This window comes from Haliaeetus leucocephalus, unplaced genomic scaffold (genome assembly GCF_000737465.1).
Source record: "Haliaeetus leucocephalus isolate CR32 unplaced genomic scaffold, Haliaeetus_leucocephalus-4.0 Scaffold76, whole genome shotgun sequence".
Lineage (NCBI taxonomy): Eukaryota > Metazoa > Chordata > Aves > Accipitriformes > Accipitridae > Haliaeetus > Haliaeetus leucocephalus.
Window position 1 is genome coordinate 2,886,418 of NW_010972512.1, and position 18,233 is coordinate 2,904,650.

Below are 18,233 nucleotides of genomic sequence, written 5' to 3' on the forward strand. Positions count from 1 at the left end.
GGGCCGGCCGGCTCGGCTGCTCGGGCTGCAGCCGGTGCCTCCGGCCTCGCTCAGGACGGGTCCTGCCGGCCGGCTCGGAAAAGGGTAGCGCTGCCCGCCCCCCCGCGGGTGTTGGTAGCTCGCAGTAGGGTTTGCGGCCGGGGCAGAAGCTCGGTTTTCTGAGCGGGGGAGGGAAGGTAAATGCCGCCTTGGTGACTGTAGTTGTTTTGAGTGCGCTGTAGGCAGCGGCGTTGTTCCCGGCAGCTGGTCTTACGCTGGTGTCCCTCGGGGAGCCCTCCGCGTTAAAGTGGCTGCTCTTTCCTCCTGCCCGGTGCCCAGGGCTGAACCGTCCTTCAGAAGGTGCAGTGAAACCACGCTTCCTTTCCCACAGAGGCCGTTGCCTATTGATCACCCTCCTGCCTGTGCAAGGTGCCCACTTGACGTTTGCAGTTGCTGTGTTGGGAAACCTCTGGCTTTGGGAGCAAAGCTCCCATCACCTCTGACAACGGCTTCCAGGAGGCTCTGCTGGCAGGGGAGTTGGCGGGCAGGGCAAGTGGAAAGCCGTGAACCGCCTCGCTCTCAGCTGTGGAGTGACAGGGCTTAGTGTGTGTGTGTTTCAGATGCATACCTCATATGCTGGGTGTTATCGCTCCAGAAAGAAGCTAAATTGAAATTCCAACTCTTAACACTGTTTATGGTAGCAAACCCAAATTGTTTTTAACTACCGGTCCCTCTGTCTTTCGCTGCTGGGCTCCTTTCCATCTCAGAGTGCACTGTGTGTTATATCTAGTGTTTGTGTTTATGGTTTATTGAAAATAAGACATTAAAGGGTTCTAATGCGGGTAATGCTCTCAACCCACAAAGCATATGTGGTCCTTATGCAATGTAGTTGTGTGACTGACAGTTTATTTTAGCATCAGAAGAATTCTTCCACGGGCTTTGGCCACACCCAGACGTACATCTTCGCAAGTGCTTTTGCCTGCTGGAGTTTCAGTAGCCAACATGTTTTGAAGTGCTGTGAAAAAGAAAAGAAACCAAGCGATAGTTTTGCGGAGCTGACGCGTTCCTGAAAAGTGTGGCTCGTGATTCTGCAGGCTGCTCTTGCGGCATGGTTGTTGGAAGCTGCTCGCTTGAAGGTGTTTGGCGTTTGATACTGAGAGTTGCTGGCTCCTCCTGAGAGGCAGTTACCTGGAGTGGGGGATGCTTGTTTGGAGCTGGTTGTCATACAGTGGCACTTGAGTAGATCGCAGTTATCTGAATTACTCTGATGTTACAGTATTTCTGAACTGTGGGTGTCTCTGCAGCCAAATTTGTAACTGGTGAATATGTCCATATGTGTTTGGAAGAACGTGAAGCACTAGGTCAGCTCAGATACTTTGAGCTGTCCTATGCAAAATCTGACTGAGAAATAATTAAAGCAGTGCTAGCAACCAAAGCAAAGCTGAAAAGAGCAAAGAGTGCAGATAAAAGCACTCAGCTAGGCCCAGGAGGAGCAGCCAGTGTGGTTGCACACACAGGTGTGGAAGGTTAACCTGGGGAGAGCCAGAGCAGAGCTCCCAGGGACCGGCTGGAGAGGAAGCCCTTCACCTTGGGGCAGTGCGAATCCTTTTGTGCCAAAGAGTTCACAAGAAAGTCATTTTTAGAAATGTGTGTAACTGCTGCATTGTGTTTCCTTTTCACCTGCTAGCCCCTCTGTGTGGTGCTGGGAAGCTGCAGTTTAGACTTCTATAGCTTTCCCTTTATTTCATAAAGGTCACATTAAAGGAATCGGTACTGAAAAGGTGCAGAGCCATCCCTGACACTAGAGGGGAGAGAATGAGAGGAAGTTGTGTGTTCTGTAGTTAATTCAGCTTTAGATTTTAGGTGGATCAGGACACAGAAGCTCAATTTAAAAAAAACCAAAACCAAAAACTTACAATTTCAGGCTGTAGTGGTTGTATAATCTGGAGGGTTAAGGTCTGTTCACGTCAAACAGTTAAGAGCAGTAATGTGTTCTGGTTCCCATATCTAATGTGTTCATAGGGTTCATTCCTCCCAGCAAGAAGCACATCTAGAGTGGTAGCTACCTGTTTGTTACAGAAGTTGGCTAACAAAGGTAATTAAGTGATGCGTGAGCAAGGATTTGTGTGAAGTCTATTAAAAAGGGAGCATTCTGCTCCTTCCCAGTGCTTTTGTTGACTAGTGGGTTGTGCAGTTGGCATATTTACATTTAGTAAAAACATCAGATCATAACATGTTTAAATATAGGACACTTATGGGGAAAGGGGGGAGAGGCAATCATTTATATAATTAATTCTTAACTGAAGCAGTGAAGAGAAGCCAGGAAACCCTAACAGACCAGCACTCTCTCCAAAAGGCCCCCAGCACTGCTGACCTTCGAGCTCCTGGGGGGGGCTTGAACTAGAGAAGTGGGAGAGGGGCCAGAGCAGCAGCTTTGCTGGAACAGCTCTATCGGGGAGCTGAGAGAGTCCCGTGTTGTTGCCTTCCTGAAGTCTCGGGTCGTGGCTTGAAACAACCACCATAAAGTGATTCTCCAGTTGCAAAAAATGCTTGGGGGTGGGCAATTCTTTTTCCCCACTTTTCCTGACAACTGAGGTTTTGCTCTCTCATTCTCTTATTACTAAAGATTGTTTGCTAACTTCTGTATACAGACCAGTATTTGGGGTCTCGCCCATAGCCTGCAATCACAAGCCTGATTACAGAGCATATGCTCGGTCAGTGTTTTCTAAAAGAGCCTCTGTAATCAGCCTGTTTGTTTTACCAGTTTTGTATGTGAGGAAGCAGCATAAAAATCTGTGTCAGCCTCTTCCTGAAAGAGGCTGTGGGAAGAAGGAAGGGTTGGCAGGCAGATGGAATATTTGTCAGATGGAGAGAAGGTAATCCAGGGGTGAAAAGCATGCCACTGGAGGAGGTTACCTGACTGTAGCTCCACTGAAATCCTCTGTGGCTTGGAGAATTGAGGAATGCCTGCTTTTAGGAAGGCCGAGGGCTCCTTGTGCCCTAAGGTCGTGACAGTCATGGTTCCTAACTGCTGACGGTGCTTAATCTGAATTAAACCTCTGGAGTAGGTGTCTGCATGACTGCGGGTATTGGTGGAACCTTGTTTTGGTGGATTCTTGGTTTGGTAGCCAGTTCAAGGACTAGTTGTGGATGCTGTACTGTCTGTTCATCTGTGTGTCAGAGCTGGTGATGTCTGGTGGTGATGCTGACACAGATGCCAGCACAGTCCTAGCTCCACAGCTAGAGAGCTGCTTGCTTGTTGATCTGAACCCTTTTGTGGACATCTGGTTTCCGTCACAAAATAAACAATGGGGATTTTATTCTTGTCCTTAAACTGAAGGAGAGGATACTGGCAGGAGGAGGTTCTTCATGGCTGTTTCATGCTTTGCAGAAAATGATCTGAAGGTGAGCTGGACGGTGCCCGCCGGAACTAAATCTGTCTGAAAAAAAATCTTCCTCCACCCAAAGGCCTGTTTGTCATCAAAAGGGAACCTCCACAACGGCCGAACTCTGCAAGTGATGGGCTCGGAGAACAGCGCTTTAAAGAGCTACACACTAGAAGAGCCACCGTTCGCACTGCCAACTGGACACACAATTTACCCGGCTGTGCTGCAAGATGGCAAACTTGCTTCGGTCTTTGTGTACAAGCGAGAGAATGAAGATAAGGTTAATAAAGCTGCCAAGGTACTGTAGAGAGTGTGCCTGGGACAGACTTGTCAGAGCTGTCCCTCCTTTTTCTTGGAGGGGTGGGAATCAGTTAATGAGGGTCAAACCCTCTGGGGAGTAAGGGCTGGAGAAAAGGTCAAAGTTGACCCTGGCTGCAAACAGCTGCTGTGCAGGGAGGAAAAGGGGATCTGCAGCTGTGAAGCTCATCGTGCACCGCACGATGTGAGCAGTGGCGGGAAGCGATGTTCAGATAGCAATACCTGCATTATGTTGCAGAGTACTGGTCTCTTCCTGCGGATATAAGTCAGAGAGTCTTTCTTGGGTGGATCCTACCAAAAATACTGTCTTTATTCTGTGTAAGACTTAGTATCTAGATGTATTATAAAAGTTCTGTAATAAGTGATTGAGTGTGCTCAGTGCTTGCTGAGGAGCAGGTAGGAGCTGTCTAAGTTCAAGCAGAAAACATGGCTAAAAGTACAAGACTAAGCTCTGCAGCCAAAAGAGATGCCTTGGATGAGATTTAACAGATGTCTTTGTTTCTGGAAGCACCTGAAAACCTTGCGCCACCCTTGCCTTCTGCGCTTCCTCTCTTGTACTGTGGAAGCAAATGGAATCCACCTGGTTACAGAACGTGTGAAGCCTTTGGAGATGGTTCTGGAGGTGCTCTCTTCTGCAGAAATCTGCGCAGGGATCTACGACGTGTTGCTGGCGCTCATCTTCCTCCATGACAGGGTAGGTACTGTCTGCAGCAGTCATCAGGCTTTGGTGGGAGCCAGATGAAATGTGACAGGAGAGTGTTGTATCTGGGCTTGCCTGGATGACTGTCTCATTCCTGGTTCCTCACAAAAAGACAAACACACATCCCGCAGTTCTTTGAGGCTGAAACTGCTAAAATCATTGGCTGCTTCGTAGGAGGAAGGGTGACTGAAAATGCTGTGGGTTTTGGAAGTAAGGGAGCGGTTCTCAATTTGTGAATTGACATCTGCTTGCAGTGCTTCTTACTTTAGTGAAATGGGATTGCTCAGCCTTCATGATGGCATTCATTTACATGTTGCCATGTGGCAAGAGATTGGTGTCACCACTCTCGTGTTTTGGCACTGTGTGTTTGTCCAGAACTGCAGTTAAATCTCAGCTCAGACTGTAGCTTTTGTGTTCATAGTTGGAAGTCTTTGGATTTACAGTTGCATTGCAAGGGCTGTGACAATTGGAGCTTTGTTTACTCTAAAACCCCAGCCTTTCTGCCTGATATCTGCTAGTCACCTATAAAATCCCAAAGGACCTTTAGAATTGTGTGCTTTTTGGCAGCTTCTCCTCAGCTCCTCGCAGCACGTAATTAGTGCTGATTAAGATTTTACATCTTCATCTATCCCCAAGTCTGTTATCCTTTTTTTTTTTTTTTTCCCCTCTGTTTTAGGGAAACCTAACACATAACAATGTCTGTTTATCATCTGTGTTTGTAAGTGAGGATGGGCACTGGAAGCTGGGAGGAATGGAAACAGTCTGTAACTTCAATGAAGCCACCCCAGAGGTAAGAGCCAAGCGAAGTGCACCCTCTGATGCCTGGGAGAGGGCTCCTGGCCTGCTGAAGCTGCCTATCTATGGATGTGAAGGCCCAAGTCCTTCCAGTTATCTGAATTTACTATTAAGCGTGTTGGCTCACTTCCAGCTCTGACCTGAATATTTGCTCTAGGGACACCATAACTATAAACTACAACTACACAAACAGAAACTAATTCCTCATTAGCCAAAAAGCAGCTACTTTTCTAAGGGAGGCTGCTGGCTGCAGGGTAGGTTAAGACCGGGGAGAGCGAGAAATCTTCGCTCCTCTGCACTGATTTAACAAACTGAAAAAAAAAAAGCTTTAGTGTGAAGCAGGAAGATCCAGGTTGAGATGAATCAATAAGGAAAATTATTTAAATGACTCCTTAGGTTTTGCTGCTGGCATCTTCATTGCTTGTTACTGGTCTTAGCACAAAAATGCCTGGTTTGATTTCTGCTGCGTGCTGTGCAGAGTCATTGCTGCAGCCTGGCACTGTGTCGTAAATGTATATTGCCTTTTCTCCCAGAGGATCCACAAATCCTTCACAAACTGTATTGAATGTCCCTGGTGTGTATCACCTTTCAGAAGTGATCAGGCAGACACACAACTGGTGTGCATGGTGGTGCACAACAATGCAAAGAGCATGGCTGTAAAACCTCACTGCTAAAGCTCATGAAATCCTTTCCCTGTCCAGAAGGATCATGTGGGACGGTAGGACTGAGGACTAAAGGGATGAGTTGGCCGTGATGCCCTGAAGTTGCTTTCTGTCAGCTTGGTGCTTCACACCTGGTCCATTTGTGCTTCCCCGCTGGGCAGAGCAAAGTGCAGCCTGCCCTCGGTGCCAGCTGAAGGGGCAGGGGCAGACCTCCTGCCACACGTTCAGCCCTGGCATGCGGGGAGACCCTACCTCTGCTGCTTGGCACAGATAAGCAATCGAGGCAGCTCATGTCTCCCCTCTTCTCCTTCCAGTTCCTCTGTCATGTCAAGTCGGTACGAGACCAGTCGTGCATCCCTTGTGAGGAGATGGTGAGTAACATCGCTCGCTGGAGGAACTTCTTGCTGGCAACAAATAGAAGTGAAATGTTCAGGAAATAGTTTTCATTCACATGTTTTATTTTCTTATGCCTCAGTGGGAGGAAGTGGTTATTGGATAATATCTGAGGTTTACTCTCTTCCTTTATTCCCCCTTCTGTCCCATCCCTGGTTTGGGAATGGTGTTGGGCACAGGGACGTGAAATTCTGAATGAGGAGTGATGGGACAGCAGGTTCTCATACTATTTTTCAAACACTTTGCGTTGCAGCTTTAGTGCTTCTAAATCACCAAAGCTTTGCAAAAATTACAGAGTAGTTGCTGAGAATGCCCAGATCACTGTGGTCACACGGTTGTGTAGCTCTCCTAACAGCCTGTTTTTTCACTTGTTAGTCACCTCCTATCCATTAAGCATCCTACGAGTTGCTTATGCTAAAAAAGCGCTCTTTCTCTAATTATCACCTGTTTCCATAGAAATGCTGAAAGGTGTTGACCTGCAATTGTTGCGTGCATTCATCAGGGAACCATTTCATCGTGATGTAGTTGCTCCTTTGGGTTATAAATTCCCCCGTGGAGGTTTTTTTAGCATAATATTCTACTTGTAGGATACTCAGTGGAGCTTTGATGCTATAAAAAAATTGGAGAGTGTATATGCCAGGGGGGCGGGAATAGAAACTCATGGAAACTACCAAGTATTTCATAAACTCCTGCTTTACTGATCTTTTGGGGTTTATTTTCAGTCTGCAGATTTCAAAATTCTGCCCAACAGCTATGGGCACGCAAGGGATGCCTACGCGTTTGGAACAATGGTTGAAAATCTCCTGACAGTCCTAAATGATCAGGGTAAAGAACGACACAAGTTTATTTTGCTATCGACAGGCCTCTGTAGCTTATTCCTTGCGCGTGTTGAGCTATTTGCCTTTTGTTGCAACTGGCAGATTTGCTACAGGTTCGGTGGCCATTGTTCTTTGTGTTTGCTAAGTTAAAATGCAGACCTCGGCTTCCCCTGTATTCCCCTTTTGCTGCATTTGAACATGGTCAGATGTGGCTGCAGGCCACCAGCCCGTGTAACACGAGCACTCCCAAACCTGCTCTGCAGCAATCAGAGGTTCGCTTGCTCCTGCCCCACCAGCTGCCTTCATCAAGGGTTATGGACATGGGCACATGGATGTTGTGTACCACAACAGAGCGGGGGCTGCTGCCTTCTGGCAGAGGGGGAGCAGGAAGCTTCCTGGGAGGACAGTAGCACTCCTTGGTGCCCCACTAGCCAAGCAGCTTAGGAAGAGAAATGGAAATGCTATTTTCCCTTTTAGGGTCAGATATGAGCAAGTTTGCTATCAAATAGAGCTAAAAATAAGTTTGGGGGAGGGTGGAGGACTCCTGAACATTGCTTGTTCATTCTTGAGAGAGAAATCTAACTGTAGGTGCTCTGGATTTCAGTTTCAGCAGATATTCTCTCCAGCTTTCAGCAAACCTTGCACTGTACACTGCTGAATCCAGATCCAAAGTGTCGTCCACCACTGTCCAGCTTAGTGTCTCATGAGTTCTTCAGGTAAGGAAAGGAATATCCTGCCTCTCTTGGTACGTCTTGGTACTGCTTATTTCTGTGTTGCAAATGTGTTGATTTTGTGAAGGTGTGTTACTTAGCAGATGGGAAGCGCAGACTTAATCCCTACCTCTTACAGGGATCTTTGACAAAAGCTTCTTAAATTAAGAAAGCATTATCAGCCTTCCAAATGAGGTGCTGTGCTAGCAGTGGTGACAGAAGTGTGCCCCTTAGTTAGTCAGTTGGACCTCTCCAAGCTTGTGGGAGGTGGTGGGAAATGCTCTAGAAAATACAATCATTAGTGATACCACTGGAGCAAAGCAGGCTCCGAGATAATCCACAAAGAGCTGTGTCTGCTGTCACCTGAGTGCTTCTCTGGGTGGTGGCATTAGCGAAAGGTGGCACTTGGTTCTCCTCGTTGCCCTGGTAAGGTGGTCAGAGGTGGCTGATGCCGTGTTGCCCCAGGTCTCCACGTGAACTGCTGACTTCAAAGTGCAGCACTGTGCAGATGCAGCTTTCGGGTAACTGGTCACATCTCTGTGCTGGCGTTCTTGGCCCACCGGCTTTTGACTCGTATCCCTCTGTCTAGTTCTCTCTGATAAATGAAAGATGGGGATTTGCAATCTCTTAGTTGTGGGTGGTTTAAGCATCAATAAGGATCACACTTGACAGCCTACATATTTGTGCTTAGGAATGATTTTCTGGAAGTTGTGAATTTTCTGAAGACCTTAACACTAAAGTCTGAGGAGGAAAAAACTGAATTTTTCAAGTAAGTGAAGGAACTATGATCTGGAAGCTTCTTATTTCAGAAATACTTCTGATGAATGGGATTGTGGGGGGAACCTGGGAAGGCTAGTGGCTGGAGAGGTAGTTCCTCAGGTGGCAGATTTTGATTGCTTTGGTCCAACATTGTTTGCTTTGTAATATTTTTGGGTACTCCAGCCAAAGTAATGAAAGCATCAGAGAGGAAACTCTTCACTCCCTCCTTTCCCAATTTCTTGTGAATGGTTTGGTGTTTGGGAGGAGCGGTACCTGCTGGGCTCTGCATCATTCTGATACTTGCCAGCCTCCGGAGTGACGCTGTGTACAGCTGTATGGGCAGCAGTGGTTTTACCTGCTAGACCAATTGATGTTGCTGGACAATCAGTCAAATTGCACTGTAGTGACATACATCGCTTAAGGGCTGCTTTTCTGAATCGCATCTGCTTGCTAGCAGCTGGGTTGAACTCCTGCAGGGCCGAGAACAGAACCTTTCCCAGGAGTACAGGAATATGAAAAGGAAAGAATGTTTCCATTGCTCATGTTCTAATTGAGTTATTGCACTTTGTGGGGCATAATGTTGATGTTACTAGCAGAAGTTAAATTATTCTGGTTCTCTTCCACCCACTTTAGCAGCAGTGTCCCATCTCCCACCGCACCACGGCTAACCAGGAATCATTTGGAAACCCCATTCATGTGCTGTAGTGTTGCAGTAGAGGAGGGAGCGCGGCCTAACAGCTTATCTACTCAAGCTCTGTTGAACAGCTCCTCACTGGAGCTGTCCTGGGGTCCTGTTGCTTTACACAAAGGCTATCTGCCCAGTTTCAAAATGCTCTAAAATATCAGAGCCCTTCTTTTAATGTGCTGGAAAAAAAGAATCTTTCTCTTGCCTTGTTCTTAGAAGTAGCTTTATTTTAGATGCAACTTTGCTAAAAAGGGAAATCTAGCTCCAGGCACCTCTTGAGGCTGCAATTTTTTTTCCATTTAGGCAGATCTTGTAAACTGCTAATAAGAGAGATTTCAGTAAGACAAGTTGTGTGAATTAACCTTGTGGTGCTAGCCCTGTCAGGGTAAAGCTGTTGTCGGTAGTGGTTGTCTCAGCTGCAGTAGTGCAGCATCTGCAGGAAATCCTATTGTCATAGTCCCCAAGAAGTTTTCTCTAAGGGAAGCTTCCATGTAGTCATGGCATTATCTCGGCCTGAAAAAGGGATAAGGTGAATTTTTCTTTCTTTTTCCATGTAAAAGAGCCTGGGTGTTCCTACAGAGCTATTTTTCCTGCCTGTTTTATACTTCTGTCATCACCATCAGCGGTAACACTAGTTTGATTCCACTAGTTTGAGACTAAGTGGAGGAAATAAGAGGAGAAAGGGGATCTTAGCAGGAGCATTCAGAATGGTTCCCACTGTCTTTAACAGCAGTGTTTACTGAGGGAGGGAGTGAATACTTTTCTTAAAGATATGGCAGTGTTGCCCCTTTTATGAGGCAGAGGGGCTTTCATAGCATGTGCACTATTGCTCTTAGTCTCCTCCAAGCCTAGAGAAAAGCAGTAACTGTTACTGATATTTTAAAAATTAAAATCTTACAAGGAAGAGCAGTTGCAAAAAATCAAACTCTGTGACTTAAATAAATAAACCCAGCCCATACCCTGGCCACCTCTAAAATGTATTAGATAGAAGTGGTTTCAAAATGGGATTCCCTTTTTGCAAGGGAAAATTCCCTTGTGTGGTGGGTACAACAGCCTTTTCTCAAGCAGTAGGAAAACTCTTGCCATGCACCAGGCTGTGGGTTGAGAGGACAAATCTCTTCTGCAGTTTTAACGCCATAGCACTTCATGGGAGATACCAGCCCTGAGGCAGTTTGATGCCACAGCAGTGGGCAGCTTCTCAGAGGGGGAAGTCTTCATGTGCCAACTGAAGGTGCGGTGGTGCTTCTGGATGTGCTTGTGACAGCCTGTGATCTGGGTGTGGGGTTTTACAGGATGTGTCTCTGGCTCCTGTTTTGTGTTACCCTTGCCTGAAAGCCTCAGGCAGGAGCAGAGCCTTGTCCTTCTAGGTTAGAGTGCACGCAGAATGAGAGGCTGTGATGGGATGCTGTCTCTAGGAGATGAAGCAGACACAAAAAGAGGGGAAAGCGATATTAAGGGAAACAGTCATAAATGCATGGAAGGCTGTCTTGATACTAATCTTTCTCTCCTGGAACGCAGATTCCTGCTGGACAGGGTGGCTGGCTTGTCAGAGGAGCTGATAGCATCACGGCTGGTGCCTCTTCTACTCAATCAGTTTGTGTTTGCAGAACCTGTAGCTGTCAAGAGTTTTCTTCCTCATCTGCTGGGTCCAAAGAAAGGTGACCTTTCAATACTTTCTCTCTTCGCAATTATTACTGACAAGTTTGGAATTAATTCAGAGTGGTCATTCCATTGAATCAAGGGAGTAGTGGTGTTTAACCAGAACAAATACTGTAACATAGAGAACGGGAAAGGACAGTTATGTGTGCTTCCCCATTTGCAGTACTTTCCACTGCTCTGCTGATACTGGGAGGAGAATTAGGAATTGCCTGGGCTCTTTCCCAGGTTTACATGTCCCCCCAGCCTCCCCAGCTGTTGTACCGGCTTTCCCAGTGGCTCACTGTGTATGTCCCCTTCTCGCCTTTCCCCTACCCTGCCTCCCCTTTTTTCTTCTGCCACTCTACTCATTCTCCTGTAAGGGTGCTCAGTCTCTTCTCCTTTCCTCTGCAAGAGGTGTTCAGCATGTCTTGCTGGATCCCCAACTATGTCTGTCTCTGCTGTTTGCCTCCCATATCTTTAAAGTTTTTCCTAAATAGCTACTGGTGTTTCAGCCAAGTAATACCTGTCTTGTGACGGTTTGACCTTCAGTGTTCAAGAGCCATTGCTGTTAAGCAACAGCCACTGGCACTGCTGCCTCTCCTCCCTCCCATCTCTGATGTCCCAGGCAAGCTGTGTTGGCAGCTGACAAAGAATCAGACCTGGCAGTGGGGTGACACTGTAGATCTCAGCTGTGATGGTTTCTCAGCAAGTAGATTTTGGCTGGGCTGTCCCTTGTTGAAGCAGGCTTTTCCCATCTTCACCTCTCTTCCCTAGAGCAAACTGGAGAAAGCCAGACCAGCTGCCTCCTGTCGCCAGCCTTGTTCCAAACGCATGTCATTCCTGTGCTGCTGAAGCTATTTGAGGTTCACGAGGAGCACGTTCGAATGGTGTTGCTGTCTCACATTCATGCCTATGCAGAACTGTTCTCTCGGGAGGAGTTGAAAAACATCATATTGCCACAGGTTAAGGACAGCAATACGCAGTATTTTCTAGAACATGCGATTTCTGCTGCTCGGGTTGGTTCTTAGCTCAAAGTTAGAATCTCAGTGCTGGCCACAAACAGTTTGCAACCTCCTTCTATACAAGCCCTAACCCTTACACCCCATCCCGATCTGTAGTACTAGTTTTGTTCCAGTGCCCTCTGTCACGCACACCACCTGTGCTGATACCTGCCGGCCTTGACTGGCAGCCTCCCAACAAGAGACCGTGTTTCTGTTTTACACCACAGCTGTCAAGATTGGAGGAGTGATCTAAGCTCAGGGTGCCTTGGCGTTAGGGTCCAGTGCTCGCCAGGCACTGGGATCAGCCACTCTCTTTAGCTTGTAACACAAAGTGGTAGGCTGATTTTATGCTACAGAATAATGTCCAGTATCTACTGAGAGCTGTGGGAGATCGTAGGAATGAAATGTGCTGCAAATATAACATTTAAAGGGGAAAGAAGTGAAAAAGCAGAATTTTCTGTTCTTGGTAATGTTGTTATGTTCTTGGTGTAGGTATTGCTGGGCCTTCGAGATACCAGTGACTCTATTGTTGCGATAACACTGCACAGCTTAGCAGTTCTCGTCTCCCTGCTTGGACCTGAAGTAGTTGTAGGTGGAGAAAGAACGAAGATTTTCAAAAGCTCTGCGCCAAGTTTCATGAAAACTGCTGATCTCTCCCCTGAAGGTAAATTATATGGTCAGAGTGCTCTTGGGATTCTTGCCCATTCTGTCCGAGCAACATAGGCAGAACTTCTTGGATGATTAATCTGTTGCTGTTGACAGGTTAATTGAAAAAAAGCTAATTTGCAGCTAAACTTCAATTCTAAATTAGGTACTGTTTGCAGATACAGAATTGATATCAGAAGAAGAGTTATGTGAAAGTATTTTAAATGTAGGAAATATATGGAAAAAAACTTAAATCTCTTCTTCCTTTAAGAATCTCTATAAGTAAAGGAGATTTGTTAAGTGTGTGTGTTTGTCTTTGGTGGAAAAACCATATTGCCCTTCTAAAGGACTTGCGTACTTATCCAGATAGTTGTTTAATATTCCCTCTGTCCCTCATGTTTTTAAAAATAGTAAATCTCATCCTCTTCCCCCAATTTCTATTCATAGATTGGAAAAGGAGTACAAACTTCCCTATTTTCTCAGCTCTCGGGAGGCTTTTCAGCTAATCCAAATGAAGACAGTAGTCCCTGCACCTGCTAGATAACTTGGAACCAAGTGTACCAAGAGAAAGCTTTTCTGGATATTGAAACTAAGAATGCTTATAACTGGAGGGAAGAATCAGCATTTGTTCTACTTTAGACACATAGATACCAAATGAAATGCATGATAGAGCTCAATTTAAGTATAAATGTTTTCTTCCTGATGGTGTGTGTACCGACAGCTACCACCCTTTATTAAAATCTGTGGATGGCTTGTTGCATTATTTTTCTTTACATTATTGATTTAGTAGACTATAGTAAATAAACCCCTTTGGATTGTATGCTAAAACCAGGTTTATTTTTTCAGAAGATATTTAAAATTAGACCTGATTTAACTATTGACAAACAACAAAAAAAACCCCCTTTGTCCTCAACAGTGTGATGACTTGCAAAAACCAGTACTAGAGACTGAACATGTGAGGCTTAATAAGCTGTTTGCTTAAGCCCCTAAAAGGATGTACCTTTTATCAAGGGCACTTTGGGGAGGGGGTGGGTTCTGTGTGTTAGTTGCAGTCCTTTCCTGTGCCGCAGGCCCTGTGTCTCTGGCTGTGCTGGTAACCCCTAGCCTGGACAGGCACAGGAGGCGGTGGAAGCAGGTGCAGCCATGGCCCAAGCCATGCTGTTCTGGGGTGGTGGCAACAGGGCCTCACACAGCTGAGGCTGCTGCTGGTGAATCACTGCCACAACTCCCCAAAATGAAGTGGAACTAGGTGCTTGCTGAGCTATCATCACTGGCCCAGGGAAACAAACCTGCCTTGTGCAGCTTCAAAGCATGGCCTTGACTGCCAACCACCCCACCTCACCTCAGGTGTGGTACAAGGGAGGCTGTCATACAGCCTTCAGGGTAGAGACTCTTGTTCCTGTAAGCTGGTTTGCTCATGTCCAAGCATAAAAGAGGGTTTGTGTAGTTGCATGAGTTTGCTTATGCTTTGAATTGTTGTGACTATCAGTGAGTGCTGTGCTTTTGTGTGAGAGGCAGGTAAACAGGGGATTTGTGATGCCGTGCAGTACAGAAGCTGGGGTTTTGGATCCAGCCAGGTGGCAGACAGCATTTTTTAAGCATCTGTGCTGATCATAATCAGTTTGTTCATTGTGTATTTCTTGAAAGAACGTATCAGCAGAAACTGACCATTTACAGTTGCCCAAACTTTGTACTGGCAAGAGCTGCAGATGGCAGGAACAGAGGAGTATTGTGTTATATACAGCTCAAGAGGTGCAGCTGTTGGATTGCTGCACTAGTCTTCATTCAGTATTGCTTGTCAGTGTTGTAAATAAGACCACTGCAATGCTGCGGGCAGTTTCAGCTAAGACTGACAATACACCTTGTGGACCTGGTGTCCTTCCTTTTCTTTTATCGCTGCAGACTCCCCCAGTCATGTTGCAAGCAATCAGAGAAATCAAACCTGTCGGCCCTTGAAGATCAATTCTAGTGTGTTCCCCATCACTGGAAAGGTACCTGTCAAGAAGCTTTCTGTGCAGCAAGACAATCCACTGGCTTTAAAGACAGGTAAAACTTAGCCCTAGCTCTTCCTTTTTTAGAAATCAAGTGTTCTACAAATGAAGTGTTGCTTGAAAAGATGTTCGTTTTCCCTGTGTGCTGATCTGAAAGATTCAGTGAACCAAGGAAGGTAACAGTGAAGGAAGGAGAGTGTTGACCCTTGACTTCCTAGGGAATAGTTATTTGGGAATCATGATATACACAGACTGCTGGCTGACTGGCCTTGAATTTCTGTTTCCTTATGGCAGGTTCTCTGCTGTGCTTTTTCACCCCTCCCACAGCTTGGCCGATACACTGGATTTATAGGTCAGCTCATTCTCTGGCCTCAGAAGCGGACTCAGTTTACTTTCATTGCCTTTTTTCAGTCACCTATTGCTTATCAGCAGTCAGCTTTTATTGCCCCAGGGCTTTGAGATGAATACCCCTCCATTGCAAGCAGGAAGGTGGCCGTGCTTTCTAATACAAGAGGAGCTTAGCGCTGAAGCATCTTTCAGTCAGCATTACTGGCTTATTTCCATGCCAGGTGCCACCTGTGATGTCAAGGAGGTTTAGGCACAACTCTGTCTCTACACTTGCTCTCTTGCAATGAGTATGTAACAACACCTTTGTCTTCTATAGGTGAGCATGACACTCAGTCCCCCCTGAATGGAATGCCTGGAAGCATTAATATGCTAGGGAGCAGCAGGAGCTCTTTGACTACCTCTGAAAAGCCAGCAGAGGAGTGGCCAGACTGGAGTGAGCCAGAGGAGACAGAGACTGAGAAAACTGTGAACATTCAAATTCAGCCCCGAGAGCCGCGGGGCAACGTGAGACCTTATTTTGCTGAACATCATGTAGATGAGAAGCCATGGGATGACTTTGAGCCCAGCAGTCCTAGTCCTGAACTGTCCTCAGGAAACTGCCTCACTGTGACACAGGCTGATGCAGTTGAAATGCCAAGGCCTCTGCCGGGTACCCATCAACTGAGCAAAGAATTCAAAAGCCTCAGACTGAGTCCCCCTGCAAAGTCCTGTCCTGGGAACAGCTGGAGCAATGACAAGTGGGACGACCAGGAACAACTAGGAGAAACTGTGCTGCCAAAAATGACCTTTCAGGAAAGGTTGAAGTCTTCTTCGGAGTCTGGCCTAGGAGAAGAATTCACGATCAAAGTGAAGAGGAAACCCACACAAGACCCTGAGCTGGACTGGTTTGCTGACATGATCCCAGACATTAAACCTTCTTCAGCTATCTTGATTTTACCTGAAGCGAGGACAGAAGCGGTTGTTCCCAGTCACTCTGGTGTAGTATCCAGCAGAGAAGGTGCCTCCCAGAATGTGCTGTTTTCATCCAAATTTGCAGCAGCTGATCTTATTGAGGTAAGAAGCTATAGGCAGTGGGGTTTAAATGACTGCACACTTGAGAGGATCCTAAAAGCATGTACATAGCACAACACACTGTTGTAGCACCAGCTGGCTCCTTAATCAGATGGTGGATAACCTGAGGAAGTATCAGCAGCATACGACTGTACAGTTGAGTCTTTACATGTGAATACAAGATGCTGAGCCCTGAATGATGCATCTTACCAGGCACCAGGTAATTCAGTGGGCCGTTACTACAGCAGCAAGAGAGCTGTGTTAAGAAACAGTGAGGGAGTGGACTTAACTTGTACACTACTAAAGGCACTGACTAAGGAGTTTTAACGTGTCCTGCTGTATCCTGGATGCAAGGACCCTACACTACATTAGGGAGAGTCTTGGTTTGTTGGACAGGTAAAACAAGGCTGGATCCTGTCTGCTGAACAGGCATGGCTCCATGCACAAACTGAAGGGGGCTTTTAAGCATAGAGGATGCTCAGGACTGAGTGTTGCTCCTGGCTCTTCTGGGAAAACCTAATAGCATTGTAAATAACAGATCAGGAACCCAGAACCCTGGATTGTAGAGTAAAGCTTTTTGGGTGCTTTGTTTTCATGAAAGAATAGCTGAGACATTTCTCTGTTTCAGACGAACCAGAGGGGTTATAAAATTGCCTTTTTAAGTAAGGAGGTAAATCCCTCTAGCCCCATCACAGACTCCAGAGACTGCTTCTGTTTCCTAGGAGGGGAGGCAGCACTCCCAACACTGCCCCCTGAACACATAACTCCATTAGGGAATAGGTGTTGATTTCAAGTTGTTTTTCTAATTCAGTCTCAAGAGAGCTACCACAGGGGTAGCAGGTAGCATGGGGAGAGGAGTCTTGGATGTAAACTGAAGTTGTTTATGATGTTTGAAAATGGCACACTGTTGTGATATCAACCCCATTTGGGAAGGGATTCACGCGCTGTAGTGCAGTCAGTGCTGTGGAGTAGTAGAAGAGCTGTGTCAGTGGATGGGTGAGACCAAACTCATAGTGTTAGAATAAAGCAGGACAACAGCTCTTTCCTAGGGGGAAAGAAATCATCTAGTTTATACCATCCTGTTCTTAATGGAAAGTGGTTTTGGTACAACCAGTTCTTGCTTCAATTTTAGGAAAAAAGGACTCTCTTAGTTTGCTCTTGTCTTTAAGGTAAAGACCTTTTAACTACAAAAGGAAACAAGGTAGCTGCAAATACTGGCACTTCATTTTTGAATTGTCAAATTCGGCATTCTGGATGAATGTCTTTCTTGCTCTGCCATTGCAAGCTACACAGGCTACTGGCTGGCTCCTGTGGCTGTGCTAAGTACAGAAGTACAGTACACATGCCTTAATGTTGGTAATTTTACGTGATTCTAGGCTGAAGCTGCAGGCTGGGGTGAAGAAGAGGAGTTGAACTGGGAAGATGATACTAACTGGTAATGGGACTGAAAGAAACAAAGGCAATTTATGGTGTGTTGGATTCTGTAAGAGAAGTCGCTGCTTCCCCAATACAATGGATAAGTACCTCAGCACTGCTTTTGCCAGAAGGCAGGCACTTGCTGGAGCAGCCAGCAAGATCCTGTGGGGCCCGATCTCTTGCAATGGATGCTCCTTTCCAGTCTGTGCCAAAAACTGCAGGGGTGAGGCCTGCACTCAAGCAATACGCCCAGCCGTGGTGCGCGCCACTGCTACCGGAAAGAGGAATGGCGTGATGGGTGTGTTGGTCCTAATGTGCTACTGGAGGCCAAGAGCGGTGTAAGCGATTGTTCCAGAACTCATCCCTGCTCTGAAAAACTGATGACAATAAATGAAAGTCACATCGAGTTCCTTGGTTAATGTGCCTTTTTCTTTTTTTTTTCTTTTTTTCAGAAAAGTAAAGCTCTTAGAAATGGCTCCTAAGAGATGATTTTTAAGATGAATGTACAGTTTACTCAACTTATTTATTTCTGTTTATATAGTTCTGTCAGTGGATAGCATAAGAGGTGCTAGGAACCGTGCAGTGAAGGACCACTGAACACAAACGGCTTAAGCACTGCATTCTTTCTGCTCTTAACTGTGACCAGTAAAGATTATTTTTAAAAGATATGCATGGAGTGGAACCAGCAGCAGAGGTATATTCAGAGAACAGTATAGAGCCTTAAATTGTTATTTTTGAGTGTATTTTAAAAATAAAATAAAAACGCCTACTCTGGTCACCTGTACATGACAGGAACAAAGGTAACTGTTACTTCTACAACAGATTCAAACATCTTAGTATTCAAAATACAATCTCATGAAATGTATAGCTTGCTCTTCTAAGCTACTGCATGGTGATAAACATTTGCAATATACATAAGGACAGTTCATGCACAACAGT

General features: G+C 46.0%; 1 protein-coding gene across 2 annotated transcripts; it reads left to right on the forward strand.

Annotated features, from left to right (window-relative positions):
• Nucleotides 1-2,688: 2,688 nt before the first annotated feature.
• SCYL3 (SCY1-like 3 (S. cerevisiae)) lies at nt 2,689-17,961 on the forward strand. 2 transcript variants are annotated; one of them, XM_010581553.1, is made up of 13 exons: nt 2,690-3,663; nt 4,192-4,377; nt 5,060-5,173; nt 6,155-6,211; nt 6,956-7,058; nt 7,656-7,767; nt 8,453-8,530; nt 10,724-10,863; nt 11,618-11,805; nt 12,337-12,508; nt 14,392-14,535; nt 15,145-15,881; nt 17,255-17,961. In XM_010581553.1, exons 1-13 carry the CDS (start codon nt 3,499-3,501, stop codon nt 17,315-17,317), a joined length of 2,259 nt encoding a protein of 752 aa, XP_010579855.1. In that variant the 5' UTR covers nt 2,690-3,498; the 3' UTR covers nt 17,318-17,961. The 2 variants fall into 2 exon arrangements, with proteins under 2 accessions (XP_010579848.1, XP_010579855.1); XM_010581546.1 differs by lacking the exon at nt 17,255-17,961 and having other exon boundaries at nt 2,689-3,663; nt 15,145-17,219.
• Nucleotides 17,962-18,233: the final 272 nt, after the last annotated feature.

Excerpts from the sequence above, each read along its gene's own strand:
- SCYL3 (XM_010581546.1), top strand. The coding sequence starts at position 3,499 with ATGGGCTCGGAGAACAGCGCTTTAAAGAGCTACACACTAGAAGAGCCA. Across the intron at positions 6,212-6,955 it reads GCATCCCTTGTGAGGAGATG|TCTGCAGATTTCAAAATTCT; the intron begins GTGAGTAACATC and ends GTTTATTTTCAG. Across the intron at positions 14,536-15,144 it reads TCCACTGGCTTTAAAGACAG|GTGAGCATGACACTCAGTCC; the intron begins GTAAAACTTAGC and ends TGTCTTCTATAG.